Source organism: Pseudogymnoascus verrucosus (genome assembly GCF_001662655.1).
Source record: "Pseudogymnoascus verrucosus strain UAMH 10579 unplaced genomic scaffold scaffold_47, whole genome shotgun sequence".
Classification (NCBI taxonomy): domain Eukaryota; kingdom Fungi; phylum Ascomycota; class Leotiomycetes; order Thelebolales; family Thelebolaceae; genus Pseudogymnoascus; species Pseudogymnoascus verrucosus.
This window is the reverse complement of record NW_017263698.1, coordinates 84,155-109,698: the sequence shown is the minus strand read 5'-3', so window position 1 is coordinate 109,698 and position 25,544 is coordinate 84,155. Positions and strand designations below refer to the sequence as shown.

Here is a 25,544-nt window from a genome sequence, read left to right as displayed (position 1 = left end):
TTATTCATCACGTGTCCTGGAGATAAACCGGATTTTAATTTTCAGGGGAACCAGCCTAGCATGTGACAACGCACGTGACACCCACCCACCCCACGTGCGCACTCACCGCCCGCTGCTCATGACTCTGTACGGACTTCTAACCGCCGCCAGTTCGAATACCCGATCTTACACCTACTCGGTCCAGCTCACCACAATCCATATCCATATCCCCCATATCCCCCCGCAGAACCAGGTAACGAACACACCGACAACCAGACTTCCGACTCCCCCGCATCTATCCCACACCCCGCACCGCAACGGCACCCCCATTCACGCCCTTTCCGTTGGAGGCGCACATCCACAATAGCTTACCTTACCTTACCTTACCTTACCTTACTCGTGTTCCGTCCGGCACACACACGCGCGAACACGTGGTATGGCTGGTGGGTGCACTGCCGGGCCGTGGTGTGGTGTGGTGTGGTGTGGCTTGGGCCCGGGTTTGTGGTTGTGGGGGCGGCGGGGGCGGCGGGAGGGGAGGTGGTGGTGATGTTGGTGTTGGGTTTTGCCAGTGTGCTGGGGGTCAAATTTCGAGTATTAGATTGGGGGGGGGATGATGAATGGGATTTGATATTGTGATTTATAGTGTGGCTAATTAATAGGTTTTATTGTAGAATGACTTGGTTGGGGATATATTTTTGGGTATTTTGGTATTTTGTGAGAAAAAAAGTATAAATATATATATATATATATTCTCCTGCTTTATTACTACAACTCATGCTAATCATCTTATTTAACATAATTTGAATTTATTACAGACAATTCGATACCAGCACCTCAACATGGTCAATTTACACCTCCAGCTTTGGACCTGAGCTGTTATATGCTTCCTTCCCGCGACAACTGTGAAACTAGGCCGAGGATAACAGGGAGTCACTCAAGCAATTCAGATTCATAATAGCAGCAAGCTGCTCAAAATGCGCCGACCTCATGAAGCTATTCAGGTTAGCAGAGATTAACAGTAAATTATTAGAATATGCAATCTGGCATTAGTTAGAACGGCAATTAGGGGAATGGGATGGCGTGCTCTCCTCCGTTAAGGCAGAATGCCGAAGGAGCAAACATGCCCCACCAACCCCTCCAAACTGACTTCGGCGAGAAGCCACCTCTAGAGACCCCAAATACCCATCAAAGGGGCCAGGCCTATACCTGCATTATATGCACAAGACAAGCATTACTTCCAACCTAGAGGTTACAGCGAATTGTAACTCAGGGTATTTTTAAATGTCTTGTCTCCATAATATCGGCAATTGAATGCTCGGCCGATTTTAGGTGTCGTCTTTGCTATGGGGCATGTCGTGCTCACTATATTTTTATATATATTTTCAGTATATGAGATATTAAAATAATGTTATCGTTTATAATTATGTTTTCCTAACAATTTCTTCCATTTAACGTTTTTAACCCAACCTACGTGATCTACCCATACGTGAAGATGGTTTCCATCGCCATCCCCCAGTTCTACCGCTCCTGTCTCTTCCAGATTATCATCGTTGGTCTTGTTGCCTTCTGTGAGCCTGGAATATGGACAGCACTAAATAATCTCGGCGCTGGTGGCCAAGCTACAGTATGTTAAATCCAATCCTCTACTTTAATCCCATCCCCACTTACTAACGACCCGTTAATTATACAGCCATGGCTCAACAACGCAGCTAATGCATTAACATACGGAATAATGAGTTTCGGCTGCACAATCGCAGGAGGAATATCAAACAAGATTTCTGCAAAATGGACTCTAGTCATCGGAGCTGCATTTTATACACCCTACGCCGCTGGCCTCTACTGCAATAACCGCTATGGAAATGAGTGGTTTATGCTTTTGGGAGCAGTGCTTTGTGGGATTGGTGCTTCGTTACTTTGGGCTAGCGAGGCGGCGATTGCAGTTGGCTATCCTGAAGAGTCGAAGAGAGGACGATATGTAGGCATTGTATGAAGCCCCCTTTATTATTCTTGTGTATTTCAAACCCCCTCTTCCTCCTCGTTCTCCCAAACCCCAGCGAAAATATGCTGACAGTTTGCTCTAGTGGATGTGCATTCGACAACTAGGACCACTAGTTGGAGGAGCAATCTCCCTTGCGCTCAACGTGAAGACGACACATGCTGGTAAGGTATCTTACAACACTTATTTGGGTCTGATTGCCATTTCGTCTCTTGGTGCTCCATTTGCTCTGCTGCTTTCCCAACCGGATAAAGTTGTGAGGAGCGACGGCACGAAGATACCGTATATGAAACAAACAAGCATTAGTATCGAGGCAAGAGCTCTTTGGAAACAGATGAAGAGTCGGAGGATTTTGTTATTGATCCCCGTATTTATTGCCGGCCAATGGGGTGTGACATACCAGGGTAATTATCTTACAGGTTAGTCTTTGTTTCTTTCCCTTCTCTCCAATCGGTAGATGTCTTACTCGTTGGGTTAGGATACTTCACTGTTCGAGCTCGAGCATTGGCATCCCTTCTAACAGCCATCGTCGGGTTCGCTGGAAACATCCTCACTGGTATCATTCTCGACCTGAACCTTGCGAAGCCAAAGTGGGTATACGTCGTCATTGCATTTTTCATCACGGCATCCTGGGCCTGGATAGCTGCTGTTCAAGCGGAATTCTCATCCAAATCCGAAGCACCGACTCTGGACATCGGCTCTGGAAAGATTTTCAACTCCGCCTTCGTCGTATATTTACTCTTCAAATTCTTCTATGAGATGCTCCAAACTTATCTTTATTGGCTGATGGGCGAGACTGGTGCGGAGCAGAAGGCCGGCGATATTTCAAGAACGACTGGGATATTGAGGTCTTGGGAGTCTGTTGGGAGTACCTTTGCTTATGTGGTGGGGGCTACACATTGGTCTAATCTGAACTCGATGATATTGGCTTTTGTTCTGTGGGCAGTGACTGTGCCGTTTACATTAATCGCTGTGTTTGGGGTCTGGGATAAGACTGCGGAAGTTGGTGGTGAGGGAGAGGGAAATAAGAGTTCGAGTAGCTTGGAGGAAGAAACTGTTATTGTAGGGAGTGGAGAAAAGGTTTAGTTAACTTCGACAGCCTTGACGTATTTCACCTTAGCAGTGGTGAGCAAACTTGAGCAGACCTAAGCAAACCTGAACTGATCTGAGCTGTAGATGGTCTGCTCACCTGTGAACTCGAGCTGTAGGTGAGCCGTAGCTGGCCCAGAGCCTGGCCCGAGCAAAATCGGCGTGGAGGGCAAATTCCCGTTCGGGATGGGCAGTGTCGAGATTCCGGTGTCAATACATTCTATATATATATATAGAATGTGTTCTGTTTGTCCCTCTCTCTGGTTGACGGTCCTACTATAATCTAGCCACACCATAAGCTACAGATGATCGGGCTTGACAATATCATAAACTGAGGTTTAATAGTTTTCACAGTGAATCACAGCGCTCGCAATTCCCTTGGAAGATGGTAATTTCATGTGCAGACTTTGGAAAGGGATGAGTTGGACGTGGGGAATGTGGAGATAGTGGGGGGGAGGAGAGTGGTATTTTGGTTCAGATATTAGGAGGGAGGATCATACTTTAGAGATGAGAACCAAGCATCGCATTTAAATCATAGTTTCTCACAATCTACCACTGATGCGCCATTTGGAAAGGCCACAAGTTGTCAGACCTGTACATCCCATCTGAACGCCCATTTGCAATTACATAAAAACTAACAAACACGCCCCTATAGGCTCTATCCGTATCACCAGCTTCCCCACCCCAACGCAACTACACCGCACGCGTCCATTCCCCCATGCCCTCCCTTGTATCATCATCCTTCCCCCACGCCTCCATCATCTTAATCACCACAGCCCTAAATCTCCTATCCCTCTCGCGCTCCATCCGCGCCGGCAAAAACACCCGAAATGCATTGGCGGGCATGCTCGCGCTCCACCAACGAGATACATCCATAGCTGCCCCGCTTCGCCGGGGCCATTCGCCTTGGGCAACAGTGTTAGCGTCCGAGTCAGACACGACACGAGGGGGCGGATGCTGTCGGAGCGGCGGGCGTAGCGCCCCAACACACCGAGCGCGTATATGCGTGCCGCTTGGCGAAAGGCGATGGTGGTGAGGATCGAGACGTGCGGGACCTCACTGGCGGCGAAGGTGGCGCCTGCTTCGATCTGGGAGAATGTTCGCGCCTGGACGGAGGAGTTGGTGGTGTCCCGGAGGGATTCGTTGAAGACTTGCGCGCAGTGGGATAGTTGGTGGGCGTCTAGGTCGTGCATGAGCTCTATCGTGCTGGAGATACAGCTGATGGTGTAGAGGACGCGGTCGTCGCAGCCGTTGTGGAGCTTGAGAGCGTGGTGCTGTAGGTTGAGGCGAATCTGGGTTTTCTCTGGTTGACCGCAGCGCCGATGATGTCGAGATAGGCTGTCTCGGGGGTGAGGATAGGGGTGGTGGTGGGGGAGGGGAGTTCGGCGGTGGAGGAAAGGTCGGCGGTGGAGATGGGCATTGTGGCTAGCAGAATGGAACAGGAGGCTTCAATCGGTACAGTATATAGAACAAATAGCAATCAGTACAGTTAATAGAATAGATAGATCAATTGAACTATCACTTTGCCTACGGGCATACGTATTGTATTTGTAGGCCTCTGGGGACATCCCCAAATCCCCAACGCGCCCTCAGGATCTAGGAGTTCAGTTGGTGATTGAACGGGTGGCTGCATACGCTGGCGCATGAGAGCTAATCGGGGAGCTGCCCGCTGTGATCACAAAGGAAACCTATCATTTCAGGGTCAAAACGAGCGTATCCTAGAGATTGACCTTCTTCTCCTCAACATATCCGATGGGAGGGTGAGGGTCTTAGTGTTAGACGGGATAGAGGGCGAGAGGGTTGGTGTTTTGGATTAGATGTTGGGGGGGTGGATGATAATTTATAATCGATCAATCAATAAGCACATTTACATTGTCGTTTCCAACCCCACACCACTCCCCCCAATCCAACCCTAGCAACCCCCCCACTCCACCATTCCCCTGTAGCGTCGGCGTCAGCGCCGACAATCTGGTTGTCGGGCGGGCGCACCTCAAGGCGGGGAGGGGGGGTTGGGGTCGGGGCCGCCTGGCTGGAGCTGCTCATTAAGCATGTACGATGCTAGATAGTCTAGCGGGGTCTACTAGACCGCGGCGCTTGCGTGACTCGAGGCTGATGATTCAGCGATGGTGTAGAATACGGTGTCATTGGAGTCGGCGTAGTCGGGGGCGGAGCGGTAGGGTTCGGTGAAGTTGGGATTGCCGATGAAGTGGGGGAGGAGGGGTCATGCGGTGGAGATGGGCATGGCGGCGAGGACCGGACAGCACGGGTGAGTTTCCTAGTGCTAGAGAGACGGGAGTGAACTGGCGGCGCGCGTCGACGGGGATATGAGAAGGAATTTGATCCATTGGTGGTGAAAGTGAGAGAGCGAGGCGCACGGCGTAACTTCGGCCTTCGGTGTTTGCCCCGGGATAGCGGACCGGTTCGTGCGCCACCCACCGTCGTGGTAACTGGCGCCGAGGGGCTAGGTAGGTGACGGCGATGTTGGACGGCGAACGTTGCACCGTGGGAGGGGAAGTGGGACGCGGGGTGGGAGGGGCCTATATAGATGGGTGTTCGCACCTGCGTCGCGACTGCTGTTTGTGGTGATATTGGAATGACATAATTACCCCTCGATTTACTACTAGTACTCACACTTACCCCGCCAACACCGAAACCAACAGCAATAGCAACATCTACCATAACATCTGAGGAGACAGAAAGAAAGATGGCCTCAGACTCAGAGTCAGGGATCGTGATTAGACCATTCAATTCTGCTCCAGACTCGTGGGACGAAGTAGCTGTCTCGCGCATCGTACGCCCCCCTCCAGTCCCCCTATCACCCAATTGCAAGACATAAATCTAACACCCCCAGTGCGAAATCACCGCTCCCCCAGACGTACGCTCCGTCCTCGCCCCCGCGCCGTCAGCACCACTGGGGCCGTATCTATGGGCAATCCCCTATGTGCGGCTAGAACCCGGGACATGTTTCGTCCTGGATGCTTCCGCCTCCGCCTCTAATGACAGCAATAACGAGGATGTAACGGGAACGTCAAGCCTAGTACCCGCAAACTGCGTAGGCTACATCCTCTGCGCACCTTCAACGCCCTCATTTGTCGCTGCATACGAGGAGACCTACCTCCCCAGCCTCCCCTCCTCGTGGGCCGCGCCTCCACCACCCGCGCTTCCATGGTCGGGAGCCACGCTGGGAGGAGGGATGCTGCAAGCTCTCCACAACCCGTCGTCGATGCTCCACAGCGATTTTCCAGAATTGGTAGAGGAGTACCCGGCACACCTTCACATCGATATCCTCCCCGCCTTTCAATCCAAGGGGTTGGGGGCGAAGATGATAGAAAGGTTGATGGAGGAATTGAGGGGGAGGGAGGTGCGGGGGGTTCATCTTGTTATGGGGGCGGGGAATGAGGGTGCCGATAGGTTTTATGGGAGGCAGGGATTTGAGAGGTGGGGGGTTGTTATGGATGGCGGGGTGAGTGGGGAAAAAGGGGTGAGGGCGGATGGGTGTGTGGTTTTGTGTAAGAAGTTGTAGATGGGGTATGCGTGCACAACGAGTTGTTGTTGCGCTGAAGCTGTCAAAAAAGCGTTGGTATTTGTACGGTATATTACATAAATTACAATATTCTACACCCCCCCTTCACTCCCCCTTCTTCCCATCAACCCCAATCTCCTCCTCCAACGCCCTCCTAACCCACCCCTCCGCAACCTTGGCATCAACCCCTCCACCACCCTCCCTCACCATCCGCCCAACCCAATACATAATCTTCCCCCTCCCCTTCTCCCACCCCTTCTTCCTCACATCCTCCACAATCCGATCCTCCCTCGTCGCCACAACAAGCGCTTTATACCCCTCTTCATCCAGCCCCTTAAACCACATCCCCTCCCTCTCGATAACCGCATCTACCTCATCGCCACTCGTAATCGGCGCTCCCTTCCCGTCACCAGCTGCTGCTACGAATCCGGCGAGGAGCTCCTTCCCCGTCGCTCCTGTTATGGCACCGCGCTCAACGTGGTATATGATCCGCGCCATCTGCGCGGGAGAGACGACGCACACACCCTCGTCATCAAAGAGGGGTGCATCGTTCCCTGCCTCGACAGCCGAGTTGGCAGCGGCGCCCAGCTCATGGAGGACCCAGTTCCCCGCCTTGCGGGCCAGGGGGACTATGCCGCCGGCGGCGGCAGCGGCAGGGGGGAGAAAAGGTCGTAGTTCTTCGACGACGGCGTAGAGGTACTCTGCCCTGCCTCCATTCTCGAGGGCGACGAGGGAAAGGGCGTCTTTGAGCGAGATACCGTATTCCTGTACGAGGATTCCGATTTCGGCGTCGGGGAGCGTGCCGAGGGTCTCGGAGAGGCGGGTGACGAGGTCGGTGCCGATTATGATGGGGGGGATGTCGGGGTCGGGCATGTATCTGTAATCTACCTCTCCCTCCTTAGCGCGTAGTCGTCTCGTCTCCGAGTCGCCGACGCTGAAGCCGCGGGTTTCGCCGAGGACGACGCCGCCGGACTCGAGGACGTCGATCTGGCGCGTGCGCTCGGCGACGATGGCGTCGCGGATACTCTTGTAGGAGGAGAGATTTTTGATCTCCGTGCGCTGGCCTAGCTCTACTGATGCGGACTCGCGGGGTCGCACGGAGACATTGACGTCTGCGCGGAGACCACCGCTTTCCATGCCGATGACGCAGGCGTTGACGGAGTGGAGGAGGGTTTGGATTTTGCGGATGAGTGCGGCGGCTGTGCGGGGGTGGGCGAGGTGGGGGTGTGTGATGATTTCAATGAGGGGGGTGCCGACGCGGGAGTAGTCGATTAGGTGGGATTCGGAGCCGTCGGCGTCGGTGGTTGTGATGGTTTTGGCGGTGTCTTGTTCCATCTGCACTTGTTTGATGCCGATGGTCACCATGGGGCAGTCTTCGGGGGAGATGCCGTCATGTTCGTAGAGTGTGATGTGTCCATCTGTCGCGAAGGGGCGGTAGAACTGCGTCAGCTGGTAGCCGGCCGGTTGGTCCCAGTGGAAGTAGTGTTTGCGGTCGAAGGTGGAGGTATTGTGGATAGTGCAGTTCAGGGCCAGCGCGGCGCGCACGGCGGGGATGAGGGTTGTAGGCTGGAATATGGGCTGGGAGCCCGGGATGGCGAGGTCAAAGGGCGTGATGTTCGTGTTTGGGGTGGGGGAGGGCGCGGTTGAGGCGACGGAGAAGAGCTTCGTGGGGGTGTTGAGCTGGGCGTGGATCTCGATGCCAACTGTGAGTTCCCAGTCTGGGAGACGCTCGGCGGAGGCGTTGGGGGGGCTGGAGGAGGGGTTGCGCGCGGCAGCTTTGCGGCGCTTGAGCTCGTCTTTGATTTGTTTGCGGAGGGGGACGTAGGGTTCGTCGCCGGCGTCGTTGGGGGAGGGAGGCTCGACTCCTGGGCTATGCCGCGCTGGGCTGGTGTGGAGGGGGCGGAGGAGGGATGCCGTGGCTGTGCGGCTGGGGCGGAGGCATTGGTGTGAACGGATGCTGCCACCGAATATGTAGCTCTGGATGAGCCGCGGTGGGATTCGCGGCATGGTGTTGGCTTATGGTGGGGAGGCAGACTTTGTGGAAGTCGTGGAATCGGATTTAGCTGACGACAATATTTTGGTCGGCGTTTCCCTAGTCAGGGCGCCGATGGGCCCGGTCCGTGATGACATAATCTCAAATTATCACTTATAATAAAGTTATAACAAATTTATTACGAGTAACACGACGCGTACGTAAAGTCAACTCCATTTAATTGTCTGACGGCAAAGAAGCTGCTGAAAATGGTAGCATCCGTCGCTGTCTTATGCGGCGTAAATCCATCTTTTCACACTCTCAGAGCCCGCTCCTCATAGGCCTCAATCTGCTCATCCCAGGAGTGCAGACACAAGGTTTCCTTCATCCCCAACCAGACTAGATATCGTGTAATAGCAACTTCATTCAAAACGTTTGGTCTCTCCGGATCTGGTTGACTGGCATTGTTTTGGCTGTTCTCAAATATAGCCACAGGTGGCACGATTTTTCTCTTCCGGAGTTCCACGAATATCTTCGCAAGAGGGGGCTTGAAAATGCAGCGTCTCAAGATGAGAGACTGGAGGGACGATTGCAGAGCCGTTAAGCCAGTTATGAGCCAATGTATAGAAACGCGGAAGCAATCGACCTCAAGGTAGCGGAGTTTGGGATAGAGTTCAGAGCGAATTGCAAATACAGGAGGACACCAGCGAGCGGCCTGGAGCCCCTTTAGCGGCCTCCCTAGGTTCCCTGCCTCATCCACGGCATGGAGATGGGTTTTCCAAGTCAGCGACTCGAGGTTTCTAGCCTCTCCAAAGTTTATGACACGGCACTGAGGTGTTGGTATATGGCCATACGGATGCACGTCCCACATGCACAGATCAATATCGAGGTGCGTGATGCTTTCAAACAGCGACAGCGATACCGGTCTAGTTCCATTAGGTATCTGACGGGGAGACATGAATACCCTCTCCCATTTCGCGCCCTCTGTTTTGATAGACAAATGCGTGAGCCTGTTTAGCGTAGCTAGAGACTTCAGAATCATGACATACGTGCCTCCCCGCTGCGGGCTGCACGATCTCGTGGTGCTCCATGGGGCGGGACGGTCGAGGATATCTGGTGCCTCGAGTGCAGTTGGGTATTGCTCAGCCCCAGCTTCACAGTCATTGGTAACAGACACCCTTTTCAGGTTGACGAAACCCCTCACGTCGAAGGTTTTCTCGCCAGTCCCAACGTAAATGGGATAGTACAAGCTTTCCTGTCCGCTGTACCAGGCGCGATATTTCTCATGCCACTCTATTACGGCCTCGCTCGATAACCCTGCTAATCTCTCCTTAAAGGCGTCTTGAAAAGTCTCGAGGTTGTCATTTAACTGGTATTGGAGTTCCTTGTCAGCCCAATGGAGCTCTTCCACATAGCTACTATAAGGTGATCGAGTAAGGTTTTCGATGTTAGCAGCGGAGTTGTTCGATAACATAATAGGTAGCCGCCTGAAATAGAGAGGGGTGGCACTGCTCCGACATAGTCTTGAAACCAGCCGTAGTGAGGCCAGCGTCAGATTATCCTCGGTGTGCCAGATTATCAGATCAATAATCTCTTGCGGTAGATAGGGGGCCATAGAAAGCGAGGCGGGTTGTTCGCCTTCCAACTCGACGAAGAGCGGGGTTGGTTGTTCTCGACCGTCGCTGGAGGCATTCATTCTAACGAGGCTTAGTAATAAACATCTGTAGCTTTAGGCTCGACTCCCCTACAGTCACCCTCCTTCTCACCAGAACAGCTTTCTCGTCGCCGCAGCCTTTCTGTCACCGTTACGAACTACCGTCACTCCCACCGCGCCGTCATTATCATGTCGTCGTCGTCTACCAACCTACCGAGCCGTGGGTACGGAGTCATCGCCGCTGGAACTATAGTACAAATAAACGCATCTCATCGTCGTCCTCTGGCTGGATAAATCGCCCAAGCACGACATAGTCCATCGCTTCCCAATCGTTGTTGCTCGCGGAGGTCAGGATATTGTGCCAGTGTTTCTCTCATATATTATATGTGATAGCTACCTGAGATCTTTACCAATCCTGACCAAGCCTATCACTCCCATCTCCTGATTCCCCCCTCCCCCTTTCCTCCGCCATTTTCCAATCCCAATCCCACCACCTCTTCCTCTCCCCTCCCATCTCCCCCCCAACCTCCATCCCCTCCTTCCGGAACAAGTGTCTCCGTGTCTCACCCTCCCCGCCAGTTCCTCACCTCAACAGACTCACCTTCTCCTTGCGGATATCATAAGTGACGCCGAGTATCAACTATCGATATGCTGTCGGACACCCTATATTAAGGTCTCGGGGAAGGGACCTTGAGATGGGGTGGGATCTTCGAGCCGCGCCGGCGCTGGGGGGAGGGTAGTGTAGTGTGGTGTGCTGTAGCTTGGATCTGGCTTGGCGCGGAGGGGTTAGCCACAGCACAGCACAGGCGAGGCGAGGCGCCACATTAGGTCCCTCACTCCACATCCACACGCTGACGGATTTTTGTGAAGGTTTTGCCCGTGACGGCGGGGAGGTGGAGATAGTGGGGAGACGGTGAGCGGATAGAAGGGACCCCACTGTGCGTACTCGAGAGCGTGTATCGTTCCATCCCTTCCTTCCTCACCGTGCGTACCTTCGACAGCTTCAGTCCGCGGGGAAGCTTCGAGCTGTGTAAGCAAGGCATAACTACATACCTGCCTCCTTCCCCAAGATTGGGCGCGTGGATAAAATATGCTTGGGCGGTTCGCACGCGCAGACAAGCCCGTCGTCATGGTCGGGTTATGCACCCAATGGCACAAAAGGGTTGGGTCGGTAAGGTTCATAGGGGGTCGGTAGATGGACGTGGTTATGGGCGGTATACATGGATTCTGCACTGTGCAGCTGCAGCTGGATGGAGAAATCCATCTTCCTTCGGTGCTATGATTTGCTCCCCAGCGCCATCACGACAAGAACAGCAGATGTGCAGCTGACTTCTCCCACTGACTTTCTTCCTCCCCTCTCTTTGGTGGCCACTGTGCGTGCTCTGAGGAGGAGTGCAGGTTTGTGCATCCAAGGCGGCCAGTGTTGTGCAAGAGGGTGTATGCACAGCATATCCAGCATGACACTGACACTCCTCTTACGTGCAGGATGGGCAGAGGATGAGGCGAGGGGGATCCTCTTGTGTACAGCGTCATATGTACGGCGGTGGGACATGATGTGTTTTCCGTGCATTGGTCGGTGGTGGTTTTGCACTTTTTTTTTCTACTCTTGCCCCCAGGTTTGCCCAGAGAGTTCGGCGGCGTGCAGGGCGCCCCGGTTTGTTCTCTTGCATAGTAGTTGGGCGTCGATGCTGCAGTAGAAAAGAAGGTGAAGCCCCGGGAAGAGTAGGATGTTGTTGACTTTTGACTCTGACGGACGTTGTTGCGCTGTAACAGTTTGTGTGTACAGTACAGTACAATTTTGTTGTGTGCGCACAGTTACTGCCAGTACTATCACGACAATCACTACCACGGCCTCATTTACATCATAACCTTCCTTTGCACTCCTCATTCTTCACCCTTCACCGTCCACTCCTTACTCTTCACTCTGTACAATACGATTTGTACAGTACGGCATCACGGACATCATCACGACATCTTCGTCTGCCTGTCCCTTACTTCGTACACTTGTCTTTGTCCTTACCTGCTCCTCCGTTCCGCCGTCTTACAGTCTGTACAATACAATACTGTCTTGATCATCTCGTCTGTACTCATCATCATCGTCTGTACGACTATTTTTGGGATTTACTTTGCATCACGACGATCCCGCGATGATCCAAGTTATGATCCAACAATAGAATCCCCGACAACCAAGCTCCGGCTTCAGCTTCAGCTCTCAGCCACACAAACGGCCCAGGGAAGGGATAGTTAGCAGCAACCACCACGAACAACGACAACCACCAATAACGACCAGAAAACTACCAGAAAACGACAGAAAACGAGAAGAAAACTACCAGAAAATCACTGCGATTCCTGCGATTGCTGCAAACAACCCCAGTACCTCCTTACTTCCACCATTGGCGCAAGGCGTTTTCCCCAAGGATCGATCGACACAACCATCCCATTCATCAGCTCGAAACAAAATACCCTCAGATCTTGTTTTAAAAGAAAAACCCGAATTGATCCAATACATCACCCCCCATCCTCTCACCCGCTCTCCCTCCCTTCTCACCCCGCCAAATGTTTGAGTGCAGTCTCGTGGCCATGAAGCGCTGAAACACGTCTGGAACACCACCAACCGCCACTACTAAGATACGACGCAACTCGATTTATCTACCCCCGTCAAAAGAAAGCTATATTATATATCATACGCGGCCTCACTCGTGGCCATGGAATTGTGAACAAAAAAAAAGAGAAATCAATCTATCTCGAAATACAATAATACCCCTCTATCGAATTCTGCCGCTGCGTGAGACAGGTCGCATTGATCAGCTCTCACATTTTCTCTTCCCGTCACGTCAGGTAAGACACCCCAATCTCCACCAAACTCGCACATGCTGCCGGACATGGTAAGAGGGAGTCTTAACACCCCTCTCCTATACCACCACCAACCAACTCCTCAAATACAATACCCGCGGTTGATTGATAAATATTGACCCAAATCCCCCCGCAGGTCTCACTCATTCTGAGTAACTCATTTATCATCCTGAATCAATACAAAAAATGGCTCCCAGATACCAACACTCACAGTCCATCGACGCCATCATCGAGTCTCCCGACGAGGACCTTGCTGGGTCCAGGGGTGCGTCGCGCACGATAAGTGATAAGAAGCAGCGCCGAGATGGCAACCCCTCTCCCACAACCACAACGTCAGCAGCACATTCCAAAGAGAAATCGAGGAAATCGCATCGCTCATCATTCAGCAGCAGCAGCAGCAAACATGTTTCGAAAAGTAGCAAACCAAAAGCCAATTCGGCGAAGCGGTACGCGCCGGCGCATGGTGAGGAGTCGTCGCAGAGTTTAGTGCGGCAGCATCCGCGACATGCTAGGAGGGATGCGGATAGCGATTCTTCTTCTTCGGAGGAGGATGAGGAGGAGGAGGAGGAGGAAGAACCAAAGGATTATAGATCGGTGTTGGCTGCTGCGAGGGGACGGTTGACGTCTCCTTCGCTTCTGTCGACGATGACGTCTCTCACGACTGCGACGAATAATTCGGGCGGATCGAGTGGGAGTAACTCGACTATCACGCAGGCGTCGATGTCGCGCACTGAGACTGTGCAGGAGGTTACTATTTCGGGGACTACTGAGGAGCCAGAGGAGGGTCCATTATCACCTGGTATGTTTCTCACACTCCTAAGCCTTTCCATTTCTAACAGATACAGCTGCACCCGACCCACCAAACGTCTTCGCATACCTCGACGAAGACTCCTCCAGCTCCGATGAGGACGAGGAAGAAGACGAAGACTCGGACTCAGATTCCGACATAGACGAAAACGAGAACGACGAGACCATCCAATACGCACCCCACGCCCCATCACCCGCACCTCACCCCAACGACTCAGAAACCCCCGACTCTCACTCCGACGACGACGACTCCCACCCCTCCCAACCCCGTCCTCAAACCACCTGGCTGCACCCCCTCTCCCCCACCTCCTCCGCCGACGACGCCACCCCTATGGCTCCAACCTTCTCCTCCTCGCACGCCCGCACACCCTCCCTGTCCTCCGCATCCTCTTTCACGGCGTCTGATACCTCGTCCCGCGCCGACGTCGACATGGATACAGATCGGAGTACGAGTCCTGAGCAATCCGTCAAAGGGTCTCCCTCGCCGACGCCGCGACTGCTCTTATCCCGACCCCCCACAGGCGCACAACCTCTCGCGTCGCCAACGGAGGCGAAATTAGCAGCACAAATGAGAGCAGCGCAAATGCGACAAGACTTCCACTCCACGCCCGGGGGATACCACCAGCACCCCCGTCATCAAAACCAGCACACTCCCCCACCCCTCTCGCTGCACCCTCATCCCCACCAAGACATGCAGGCCCTATCTCCCCGCTTACCGCCACCAAGCGGATACGACGCCCTCGCTACGCACTTAACCACCTCTCCGCCGGTGTACAGGCGTTTCGCGACGCTGAATCATAGGTTGTTGTTACACATGCAAGATGAGCTCTGCGAGTTAGAATCGCATCTCTCCGCCCTCGACGCCGCGGACGCTGCGTCGCGCACTTTAGCACTACCGCCTACGCCGTCCTCCGCCGTTGCTAGATCACCTGGTGGTCGGAGGTCTCGCAGGAACGAGGAGAACAGAGAAAGGGGGTTGAAAACGCACACCCACCCCTCCTCCCGGCGCGCGGCGGCCCAGCAGCCCTCGCAATTAGACCACCACCGCGCCGACCTGCTCGCGCGGGTTAGTTACAAAATGGCGCAGTATAATGCGTCTCTCACCTCCTTTGCTAAAACCTCCCGTCTTCCCGCGGCTGAGAGTAAGGATGTTGAAGCTTACCGCGCGTTTTTGGCGAATACACAGCCGGTTGTGTGGGAGGAGGCGAGGTTCCTCGAGAGGGGGGGGGATTTGATATCTCTCGCCCCCCCGCCTCCACCTCCTGCGCCGGTTGCCGCGCCGGTGGTAGCACCAGTGGAGAGTGTACAGCGTACCCTCACCCCTCCTCCACCTACGCACTACCAACACCAGCAACAAACGCAGCCACACACCCAACGCGCGCTCCTCCTCGCGGCGCTCGCCTCGATCCTGCTCCCTGTGCTTATGTTCACCGTGGTCCCTAACTTCGTGGGACGTATTGCTGTCGCGGTGTTGGTGGCGGGGATGTTGTGGGGGATGGTTAGTGCGCAGGGCGGGGGGTTGAGGGGGATTGTTGGGGGAGGGGGAGGGTGGGGGTTGGTTTGGGGGTGGGGGGCGGGGATATTGGTTGCTGCTGTTGTTGTTTGAGGTTGTTTTGAGGGAGAGGGAAAGGAAAGGATTCAAAAAAGGGGGGATGGATGGGTGGAGGGTGGAAAAAGGGGGGAGGAAAGGAGTTTTGGATGATGGTGAAAAATGATACCCCGTTTGAATTGGACGAGTGTTACGGCTCGTAACAGTGAGAGAGATGCCTTTGAGAGGTAGAGAGACTAGATAGAGCCAGAGTAGCGAATACATTGGGTATTATTCTATTACCATATCTATCAATCAATCTACATCTACAACGTATCTCCATCTTATATACAAAATCCTCAATCCCAATAATACACACACACACATAAACACGCCCCTCAGCTCTTGAGAAGGCCCCCAAACACACCGCAACCACACGCAGTATAGCATCTAATCTACCCCACCAACCCCCCAACAACCCACTCCCCCTCCCCAAACCCGCCACCATACCTCTCCTCCCCCTCCCTAAAATACTCCTCCACCTCCTCCTCCCTCGGCCACCCCCCCCATTCCTCCTCAATCTCCTCCGCCAGCGCCACTAAACGCTGCGTCATCCCTTCGTCTTCCCCCTCAAAACTCTCACCCTCTCCATCGCGTTCTCGTTCCGCATCCCTCCTCTCTGAATACGCGCGCACAGCAACAATCACCCTCCTCAAACTCGCAATTCCATTCCCCCTCGTGCGTCCAACCACACCTAGTGTAGATTGATAGCGCACCATCCACTCCAGCACCTTCTCGATCTCCTCATCCGCATCCGCGATAGCGAGGACGCGTAAATACGCCAAGACATGCGTTCCCATAACCTGATGTACCATCTCCCCCCCGACACCACCTACGTCCTCCGATGGTTCCGTTATCGCATCCCAGAGTTCATGGAGGGCAGGGAGACTCTTCTCCGCCTCCTCGTGCGCGCCGGCAACGTCGCGGCGACGCGCAGCGAAGATGGTTGAATACAGCGCATACGCAGCGTATTGAAAGATATCTGGGTTTACGTCCCCCTCACCCTCCCTCAGATGCGCGACCGTCTCCCGGACGACGGAGTTCCAGTACGGCGCTGACCTGTGGTTGTATGTGCGTAGGAGCGCGGTGTCGGGGGATGTGTTGTTCGGCTGTGCGAGGGTCTTCGGCGCGGCTGCCGCGCGGAGGAAGGCGTGCCATGCTGAGTTGGGAGGAGAAGGGTGAGATTTGAGAAGCGTGAGAGCGGTGTGGAGGTGTGTTATTGGAGGGGTTTGTCTGGGATGGGGGGTGGAGAGGGAGAGGCGGGCGAGGAGCTTGATGTGAGCTGTGAAGATGCCATGGGGGACGCGGGCGAGGGCGGTTTCCTTCTGATTGAGGGAATTGGGCGAGGCGGGCGATGTTTCGCTGGGGAATGAGTGCCGTGATTTTCGGTCGTTGCCGCGAACGAGCGCACTCACGGCGTCGCTGGGTAGGCCGGAGTCGAGGAGGAGTCGGAGCGCCCAGCTGATCGAATCGGCTTGCGCGAGGAGGTGGCGGAGCGTTCGGTCAGTTGCAGTTAGCTGCGCCGCCCTCATGAGCTCGTATAGTCCCCTGACGTCCGGCGGGGCCTTGCGCTCAATCTCGAAATCGCTCAGGTTGTCGTTCTCGACTGGGAAGACCTCAAACCCGTCGCCAGGGGCGGGGTGGTGCATGCGCGGGCGCAAGCGGTTCACCTTGTCGTAGATAAGCTTGAGGAACATCTCGTGGAACATTGCTTGTGAGGGGAGGCCCTGGTAGGCTCGGAAGGCTGCCCAGGCTTCTTGGACGTCGCGGGTGGCGCGGATGCGAGCAGCCCATTCGGCGGGGCTTTTGCCGGCGGAGTTGTTGCCGTTGGATGCAGGGGTTCTTTCGCCGGCGGATTTGAGGGGGTTTGTGAGGGCGGGTTCGGAGGCGCTGTTCTGGATGGGTTTGGAGGGTTGTTTGCTAGCAACGTTTGATGGGCGTTTGTGAGCGGGCTGGAGGGGTTTGTTGTGTCTGATATCCTTGGATAACTTTTGCCGCACAAGATGCATAATTGTCCGCGTAGGAATCGCCGGAGTGCCGTCTGTATCCCGTCCTGCGAGAATGCTTATCGCATTCTCGAACGATGTCGGGGGATACCCAGCTGATTTCATATTCTCAAGAACGCGGGTTGCTCGCGATGCATCGTCCTCTGGCTGACGGCGCGCATCCATTCCATCCAAGACCTTCTTCCAAGGCGGCCACGACCGATGAAGATGTGCAACCGCTTCAGTCTCCGCCTCGGTCTTCTTGTCGGCAAGTAGCACACAAGCTATAGCCTGGTAGCTTCTGGCATCCAGTTCTAGTGCCGGCTGGAGCGAGTTCCCTGCCTCGAGGATGACCTGCTGCGCTTCCCAGGCATACCCCATTGACGCGTAAGGAGACTTGGCCGCGGGTATTGAGAGCCGGCAGATGACAGTTCGACAGATGTTGGTCAGCCTGGTGTACTCCTTCCCACCAAAACCACGAGCCTCGTCGGAAATGCATGTAACAATACCACAGTACTGGCTAACCAAGCGGGCAATGCCGGTGAACGAAAGCGGATCGATTTCCCGAGCATGCCTCAGAAGGCCACAGACCACTGTCTGAAACGAGTTGTCCTCCAGTATACCACGATTCTTGCTGGTCGGAGAGGTGGAGACTTTGGTTAGCATAGTAGAAACTCTAAAAACCAATTGTCGCAGAGTTTTGATATGCATCTTCTTCATGCGCAGGATGTTGGTGAGGATTGCAACCGGAGGAAAAGTGGTATCTGCCGAAAGGTATCGTTCAGCAGCAACGTGGGCATTGGGTGCTAGAACAATCCAGGCCCATCCTCGTACATCCTGAGGTGTGCAGCCGTGTTTTTGAAGGCTGGCCGTGATATCCTCAGTAAAAAAGGGCTCAGATGGTCTTAACAGTCTTTCCAGTTGATCAGGGTTGGCCTGAGAAAATTGTGGTAAATGTGGCGACTCCATATACTTCATATATTGCACGAATATGCTTGTTAATGCGTCCGACTTTGACCATCCCTCGACATCTCCGCTAGATAGGAAATTTATAGTCCCAGATTGCCAGGCAGTTATTATTTGGCTGGGAGAGGGGCGTTGACTTTTGAGTTGCCTGTTGCTGCGAGGCCTGATGTTGACCTGGCGATCTGGTTTCTTTGAAGAATGTAGCAAAGATGCACGTTGGGCGGAAACATGTTCTAGGCCACTGTTGTCCTTTTTGATGTCAAGCGAATTCGGTTTGTAGTCCGTCGAGTTCGCTGGTCTGTTCTTCTTTGCGCGTAGGTTGGAGGCTACAGTCGCCCTTGACATTGGGGTTCTGTCTCTCTCCCCACTAGCCACTGAGTTCGGCGGTCTATTTGTGCGGAATTTGGAGGCTACAATGGCCGCCCTTGAGATTGGGGCTTTATTTCCCCTTACGCGGAATTCGGAGGCTACTCCCGTGGTTGATTGTTGGGGCGGAGAGACAGATTGTGCGCCAGATGTCGAGTGTCTATAATCCAAAGATGGCCTCGTAATTGGGTGCAATAGCCTGTCTTCTTCCGGAGGTTGCTCGTATGCTTCTGACTGATGCGCCGCCTTCACCGCAGCGGCCGAGGAAAGCGACGCCCATCGAATGGCTTGGTCACCTCCCCGGGGGATAGCACGCCTCGCTGAAATGCATGTTGGACGAAGTTCGCTGAATGTCAAGGCGCTTGCAACCTGTCGGCGTCGTACATTGCTACAATTGCCGTAGACATTGCCGTAAACTACACGCGATTGCATCCGTTCATTTTGGAAAGCCCGATCCAGTTAAAATCGACTTTCGTGGCCAGGTAGAGCGGTGGGAGGTGTGAAATTGAAGCAAGTAGGGTGTATAATAGGATACTGTATAATGAGTAAGACTGGATTCGCATTGTGAAGACATGGAAAGGCAAACACAGGATTGGGGGATTGGGGAATGGGCCTTACCTTGATGAAGAGACGGGAGCAGGTGCTCTTCCACAGCGTAGACTGGCTGTCAATGGATGTAGAGGCAGAAAGAGCAAAGCCCAAAGTCGTAGCTGCTATAGTATATGTATTCTTCGTCTTCTCCTGTGTAGAATTGTTGATGTTTGTCGGTGGTCCTTTCCCTATAAATTATTTGTTATACAGCCTTTCCTCCCTCGTACCTTTTCCCAATCGCGCCGCCGCGTTGCTTACATAAGCGACCCGTGCCTTTTGCGGCTCCTCATACGTGACCAGGGAATATTATCGGTTTAACGATTTAACGGTACTGGAAATGTCTCCCCATCCCTGACTTCATCACGTTCAACATCATATTTTCTAATTATTGAGGTTATTTTGAAAGTCTCTTTGGGTTCCCGACATCTACTGCTTTCATGGTGGCTATAATTCTCGTGGGATAACCTTCCTGTGGCTCTTTAGTCCTGTTCTCTACAGAGACAAACAGAGAGATCGAGTTGCCCCGGGACTTTAAACGACCTGACCCGTACTACTTACTACACCACACGCTACACTTTTGCGATCGCATCGCGATTCGCGAAACGCGCCTTTCGCCCAACAGATCGCGGATTACCATATCTTCCAGCACGATGACAGACGTCGCCATGTCGCCGAATGGCCTATTGAGCCCTCAGCCGCAAGACGATCGGTCACAATCCCCTCTTTCAACATCAGCAAAACGGAAGCGCGTTAATAGCAATGAAGAGTCGTCCATCCATGTGAACGGCACGACTGAGCCAAAAACCAATGGAGCTCCCAAGACGAATTCGCACGAACAGATCGACGACTTCATCACCATCCTCAAAAGGTACGCGCGCACCACTTACCTGATATGCAGATCCCGCCACCACGGAATATTGTCTTCCACCCGATTTCTAACTGAGCCTTGACAGATTCGATACAACCCCCTCCATCCTCGAACGCCCGCTATCCAATCGTGAAGAGTCGAAAGAGCCACAGGCAAAGCGATCGAAGACCGACAATGCCAACACCATCATCGCGCGCGCAGCTGCTCACGCGTATTCGAGCCTCAACGATGTCATCTCCGACGCCAAAGCCGCTTCCAAATCTTTGACCGACGAGCTTCAATTGCCCAACGGGTCAACCAGAACCCACAACACACCCTTGTCTATCCGGGAATCACAGCTCGTCACGAACATCAATCTCTTTACAAAGACGGCCGAAGACCTCGCGCATCGTCAGAAGACACAAGACGAGTTAAAGTCGGCAAAAGAGGAGCGGGAACAGAGCCCAAATATCTCGAACTACCCTACAAACGGAACGTCCCCGAAAGCCTCGACGCAAATATCGATGACGCCCGGCGAGCATAAGCTCGTTTTGACTTTGTACGGCAATGCTCCCGGCGCGAAGCAGCTGTTTTCGTCTCTCCAAGAGACGGCTAAGGTGCCGAATGGAACCATCAGAGTACCACAGCCGCTGCGGGAGGTAGGTCTGCCAAATGGGATCAACACTACACAGATCGTCCCGATAGATACATCTGGGGCCGTGGACGACAAGAAGCAATTACAGACACTGGGCGACTTGTTCTCTACGTCTACATCCACATTGCCTTTCCTGCCGCCCAAACCGATAAGGGCTTCTTCAAACAAGGGCCTCGCGATCGGTTGGTCGCAACCATCGGTATCGGACATCGAACGCGCGCGCAACAACCAGAGTTATTATAGTCAACCAATATCATCCGGCCACTGGCTTGAATATACCGGCAGCTCAAACCTTCCAGACCCGAAGCGAAAACAACGAGAGAGAGCCATGAGCCTTAACGGGGTCAAGGCCTCCACATCAGAAGCGGAGACTGCTGAACAAGAAGCTGCGAAATTAGACGCGCTCTTCCGAAGTGCATATTCGTCATTTGCTCCAACAAAGGATGATGCGGCAGCTGTTGTCCCACAAGGGGTGGTTAGCAAAATCTGGTGGCAACGGGTCGGCGAGAAGACCTTCCAACGGCTCGCCAACAACATGGAGACCATGGCATTAGTTGGACTGGATGCCCAGCAATCTACGTCGGATAATATGGCTGTTGACTCTGTTGACGACGAAGATGAGAAGTTCAAGGATGCCGTTGATAACTGGGAAGAGGTTATCGATCCAAGCCTCGAAGACTCCACCTCAGACGCAAACGACCAGTCGATTGAGGATAAGGACGTTGCAGAGGTGCTGGACGGTATTTCTGATCTTCTCGAGACGCTGAATTCGTACCAGAGAAACCGCAATCTTTCTCTGAGCGCCGTCCCCCGTGCTGGCGTCATGCCTGGCGCCGACATACCAAGCCCGGCCAAACCAAGCGAAGCAGAAGCTGCCACCTACAGCATTCTCAAGTCCCAATTAACTTTAATGATCGCGACGTTACCGCCTTATGCTGTTGCGAAATTGAATTCGGATCAATTGTCTGATCTCAGCATCAGCACAAAGGTCCCTGTGTTAACAGATACTTTCAAGGGGGTGCTGGAAGAGGACGAATACGCAGCTCGTGCCAAGGTCGCCGCGATGACAGCTGCTACAACCTCTAGACACACACCGTCGACCTCGCACCACCGCTCTTCCTCCCTATACGGAAACCAGTACGCGGCGGCTTCAGCACGTCCCTCCGCACCACCGGCGCAATACTACAACCAATCCCAAACCCCCAACCGCGCTCCCTCAACCAACATGGTCCGCCCTCCCTCAACCGTCGGTCCCATCCCCTACACCCCTCCCCGCACCATCTCAGGCACAAAATACCGGCCACAACAAGCCTACGGCACACCGACCTACCCCCACCAGGTCCCTCGCCCCGGCCCTCCCCAACAATACCCCTCCGGCCCACAAGCTTACTACCAAACTCCTAACGCGCAGAAGTACGCCCAACCACCCCAAACAGCACCACAGCAACGCTACCAACCCCCAGCCAATGCAGCGTACGCCGCTCAGCGCGCGCAACCCCCTGCGAACGGCCTAGCAGCGTACCCATACGCGACGCCCGCGCGACAAGCTTCTCCGCAGAAGCCGCAGCAGGGATACACTTCGCACCTCCCCGCAACGGCACCGCGGCCGTTCCCAGCGTCGTACTACCCCAATGGTGGTGCGCCATCGACGCCGCAGCCTCAGGCAGCTCCGCTCGGGCCGACGGGGTATCACACTGTGATGACGCCGGCGGAGCAGTCGAGCATGATGGAGCGGCAGCGGGCGCAGTTGGCGCAACAGCAGGGTGTGCAGGCGGCAGCACGGAATGTGGCACAGGCGGGTGTTAATGGCGGGCAGGCTAACGGCGGCGGTGGGGGGATGTGAGGTTTACTACTCCCTGGATAGGATGGGGATGCAAATGCTAGACTGTTTTTATGTCGTCTTCCTTGTTCTTCTTCTACTGCTTGTGGATTCTATTTTATGTGTTACTACGGATTATGGCGTTAGTGTGGCTGGTGCTGGTGGTGAGCCTGTGGAGTTGTTCCTCTCGTGCGCGATTTTGGGTTTGGGTTTGAGTGCTTTTTCGAAGTGGGCGGGCGGGTTGTGGTGTGAGCATGGCATGGCATGGCATGGCATGGCATGGCTACTCTCGAGAGTGGGGTGGTGGTGCGCATAGACTGGTTTAAAAGATTGGTTTTTTGATGGGAGGTTTCGCAGGGCTCTTGTGTATTATAGCTTTGGCGCCGTCGGTGGTAGTGGTAAGCTACTGCTGCGTCTGGTCATCTTATTGAAGAGAACTTATTTAAACCACTGTGATATCCCTTTCTTATGATTCGGGTTTGAGTGCGTGTATTTACATCACAGCTTCTCACCTCCCAATATCCCCTCACAATATCCCTCAAAATCTATCAGCTCCTTGGAGCCTCTACAACCCATCGACCAGCTCGTCTCCCAAAATGGCATCCGAGAAACAGCACCACTACCCTCTAACAACCCCCATCACACTACCCCACGCCACCACCTCTGAGAAATCACAACTCGCCCTCCAAGATGAGGAATCACAACTCCCCCCCGCCCCGCGCCGATGCCCATATCTCCGCGCCTGCAACTAGGTATACGACAGCCTGCCCTATCCGTTCAACGTACTCTATGTCATAGTCCTCTGCGTGGGGGGCGTGTATCTTGCGATACTGGATGTTAGGATGTATCGGGAGATTTGGGAGAAGGGGTGTACGTCGGGTGCGTTGTGTAGATGGTGGGCGGGGGAAGGAAGGATAATAGGGGGGGCGTAGGAGCGTGGGACCTGAGAGGGGAGGGGGGTGTTCTCTTGCCCTGTGCTCTGTTTTTGCTTTCTCCGTGGCTCGGAAAGCACGGAGTGTGTAGAGGGACGAGGCATGGCTTGACTGCCTCTAGCAGGAGACTGGTCTAAAGATTGTGTTTGAGAGGTTGGATTTTATTTTATAACTGTTGTGCTCTAATGGTGCGCTGGTGCAGCACTACTTACCATCGCTCCTGCCTTATTCAGAGAACCCCTCGAATGCCTCGCTCCTTCCGTTTGAAGCATATTTGTGTGTGACTGTTTACTTCGTGATATCAACATCCCACAACATGTCCCAGCTCACAAAACCCCTCTGCTCCTCACAGCTCCTCACGGCTCCCCTCAGCTTCCCTCAGCTCTCCACAACCTCTCCAAACCAACAATAATCTTCCAACATGACAACCCCAAAGCAGCAAGACGCCACAACCTCCATCAAACTCCCAATCCGCAGCAAAGAGGCACCTCCACCTCCACCCGCCCGCGTCAACACCTGTTTCACCTACCTATCGCTAGTGAACTCCGCCGACTCTCCACCCCCGCACCACTACTTTGAAGCCGTTTTCGCGCAGTCCCGTCGGCGTTACGCCATAATATACGTGGATGATATCCTTGTTTTCTCTGGCTCGCCGGATGAGCACTCGGCGGACGTGTATGATGTGCTCAATCTGGTTAAGCATTTGGGCGTCAGGATTGATAGTCCGAGGAGTGTGTTTTGTCAGTCGGAAAGCTTGCTTGGGGTAGGTGGTGAGGAGGAGGAGGAGGAGGAGGAGGAGGAGGAGGAAGAGGGTGTGCTGGATGGGTGAGAGTGAGAGATGTAGTAAGTTTCAGGGGCTGTGGAGATGGGGAGAGGGAGGGCTGACTGGTTATAGGGGCTGTGATAATGGGCAGTTAGAGGTGTGTGTGGTAGTTCGCACGAGATCGGGGGAGTGGAAAACGGTGCGGGTTCATGGCTAAATTATTGATACGTTGTGAGGCAGAAGGGGTGTGTATAGTGCTAGGCTTGGCTTTGATATTCATATTTCTACTTCATTTGTTAGAAATCGATCGTAGCGAGGAATAGCATGGCTACCCTGAGTGGCGTCATAGATTGTTTTGGTCTTATAGTATAACTCTAGTGCATGGTGATGCGCCAGCGATGCGCTACTTCCATCCATTCAGATTATTTAGAAATCTTTTCAAAGCAGCTCGTTCCTTTCCTTTAAAGCTAGCTAAACATCCTTATATTATATGCCCTCCATAATCCTTGACCTTGCCACAGCCTCCTTCCAGCTTCCCACAGGAGTTTATCACAACATCAGACTCCAAGCTCTTCACCATCTCTCCCAGCTCCTACAACACCCAAACTACTTGGCCCAACAAACCTTCCAAGATGACGTCCCCGCAAAGGCCGCATCCGGTCCGGAGCTCGAGCTCTCCCAAGCCCCCCATCTATGACGAAGAATCACAACCCCTCGTCCCCGTCTACGACAAGGAACACAACTAATCCATACATTTTTCTACCCCGAAGGTTGGTACCAGCGCACCATCGTGTATCTTCTCGCCATCTTGCTCATCGCACTTTGCATCTGCCTGCTCATGGCTGAGGTCGCGGGGGTTACGTATTTGGTGAAGGTTAGTGTGGATATTTTTCGGGATATATGGTCGGGGGATGAGTGATGTGGTATTTGTATGTTACAGGAACTGAGGAGTAGGAGGGGTGTGAGAGGGTGCTTGTTTGAATGAGAGCAGGTCAGGAGCTGCAGCTGTAGTGTGGTTTCATAGGCGGATGATAGCTGCGGCGTGAGGGATAAGAGGGTGCATTTTGCTATGAGTTTAGTTTTGATATCCATATTTCCGCTCTTTTAGAAATGGATGGGAACGGCCGAGGCATAGCATGGCTGCCATAAGTGGCGTGGT

At 53.7% G+C, this 25,544-nt stretch overlaps 9 protein-coding genes across 9 annotated transcripts; 5 read left to right on the top strand and 4 right to left on the bottom strand.

Moving 5' to 3' along the window:
* Positions 1 to 1,471: 1,471 nt before the first annotated feature.
* Positions 1,472 to 3,104, top strand: VE01_08323 (uncharacterized protein; the record flags this gene model as incomplete). The annotated part of the gene is made up of 5 exons (XM_018277749.1): positions 1,472 to 1,603; positions 1,670 to 1,963; positions 2,061 to 2,394; positions 2,454 to 3,037; positions 3,099 to 3,104. The coding sequence occupies 5 exons, from the start codon at positions 1,472 to 1,474 to the stop codon at positions 3,102 to 3,104; spliced, it is 1,350 nt and encodes a 449-aa protein (XP_018127340.1).
* Positions 3,105 to 3,757: 653 nt separating this feature from the next.
* Positions 3,758 to 4,484, bottom strand: VE01_08322 (uncharacterized protein; the record flags this gene model as incomplete). Its single annotated transcript, XM_018277748.1, has 3 exons — positions 3,758 to 3,969; positions 4,056 to 4,323; positions 4,377 to 4,484. 3 exons carry the CDS (start codon positions 4,482 to 4,484, stop codon positions 3,758 to 3,760), a joined length of 588 nt encoding a protein of 195 aa, XP_018127339.1.
* A 1,038-nt stretch (positions 4,485 to 5,522) lies between these two features.
* On the top strand, positions 5,523 to 6,587 carry VE01_08321 (uncharacterized protein; the record flags this gene model as incomplete). Its single annotated transcript, XM_018277747.2, has 3 exons — positions 5,523 to 5,855; positions 5,916 to 6,527; positions 6,582 to 6,587. Exons 1-3 carry the CDS (start codon positions 5,769 to 5,771, stop codon positions 6,585 to 6,587), a joined length of 705 nt encoding a protein of 234 aa, XP_018127338.1. The 5' UTR covers positions 5,523 to 5,768.
* A 105-nt stretch (positions 6,588 to 6,692) lies between these two features.
* On the bottom strand, positions 6,693 to 8,778 carry VE01_08320 (uncharacterized protein; the record flags this gene model as incomplete). The annotated part of the gene is made up of 1 exon (XM_018277746.2): positions 6,693 to 8,778. Exon 1 carries the CDS (start codon positions 8,592 to 8,594, stop codon positions 6,693 to 6,695), a length of 1,902 nt encoding a protein of 633 aa, XP_018127337.1. The 5' UTR covers positions 8,595 to 8,778.
* Positions 8,779 to 10,255, bottom strand: VE01_08319 (uncharacterized protein; the record flags this gene model as incomplete). The annotated part of the gene is made up of 1 exon (XM_018277745.2): positions 8,779 to 10,255. The coding sequence occupies one exon, from the start codon at positions 10,253 to 10,255 to the stop codon at positions 8,873 to 8,875; it is 1,383 nt and encodes a 460-aa protein (XP_018127325.1). The 3' UTR covers positions 8,779 to 8,872.
* Positions 10,256 to 11,163: 908 nt separating this feature from the next.
* VE01_08318 (uncharacterized protein) lies at positions 11,164 to 15,479 on the top strand (the record flags this gene model as incomplete). Its single annotated transcript, XM_018277744.2, has 3 exons — positions 11,164 to 13,051; positions 13,203 to 13,865; positions 13,912 to 15,479. Exons 2-3 carry the CDS (start codon positions 13,253 to 13,255, stop codon positions 15,477 to 15,479), a joined length of 2,181 nt encoding a protein of 726 aa, XP_018127326.1. The 5' UTR covers positions 11,164 to 13,051; positions 13,203 to 13,252.
* A 377-nt stretch (positions 15,480 to 15,856) lies between these two features.
* Positions 15,857 to 19,561, bottom strand: VE01_08317 (uncharacterized protein; the record flags this gene model as incomplete). The annotated part of the gene is made up of 2 exons (XM_018277743.2): positions 19,397 to 19,561; positions 15,857 to 19,312 (listed from the first exon to the last, which is right to left on the bottom strand). Exon 2 carries the CDS (start codon positions 19,208 to 19,210, stop codon positions 15,857 to 15,859), a length of 3,354 nt encoding a protein of 1,117 aa, XP_018127311.1. The 5' UTR covers positions 19,211 to 19,312; positions 19,397 to 19,561.
* A 134-nt stretch (positions 19,562 to 19,695) lies between these two features.
* On the top strand, positions 19,696 to 22,966 carry VE01_08316 (uncharacterized protein). The gene is made up of 2 exons (XM_018277742.2): positions 19,696 to 20,237; positions 20,323 to 22,966. Exons 1-2 carry the CDS (start codon positions 20,020 to 20,022, stop codon positions 22,712 to 22,714), a joined length of 2,610 nt encoding a protein of 869 aa, XP_018127312.1. The 5' UTR covers positions 19,696 to 20,019; the 3' UTR covers positions 22,715 to 22,966.
* A 1,077-nt stretch (positions 22,967 to 24,043) lies between these two features.
* VE01_08315 (uncharacterized protein) lies at positions 24,044 to 24,451 on the top strand (the record flags this gene model as incomplete). Its single annotated transcript, XM_018277741.1, has 1 exon — positions 24,044 to 24,451. One exon carries the CDS (start codon positions 24,044 to 24,046, stop codon positions 24,449 to 24,451), a length of 408 nt encoding a protein of 135 aa, XP_018127309.1.
* Positions 24,452 to 25,544: the final 1,093 nt, after the last annotated feature.

Coding starts and splice junctions, on each gene's coding strand:
- VE01_08316 (XM_018277742.2), top strand. CDS start 20,020: ATGACAGACGTCGCCATGTCGCCGAATGGCCTATTGAGCCCTCAGCCG. Junction 20,238..20,322: donor TTCATCACCATCCTCAAAAG/GTACGCGCGCAC, acceptor GAGCCTTGACAG/ATTCGATACAACCCCCTCCA.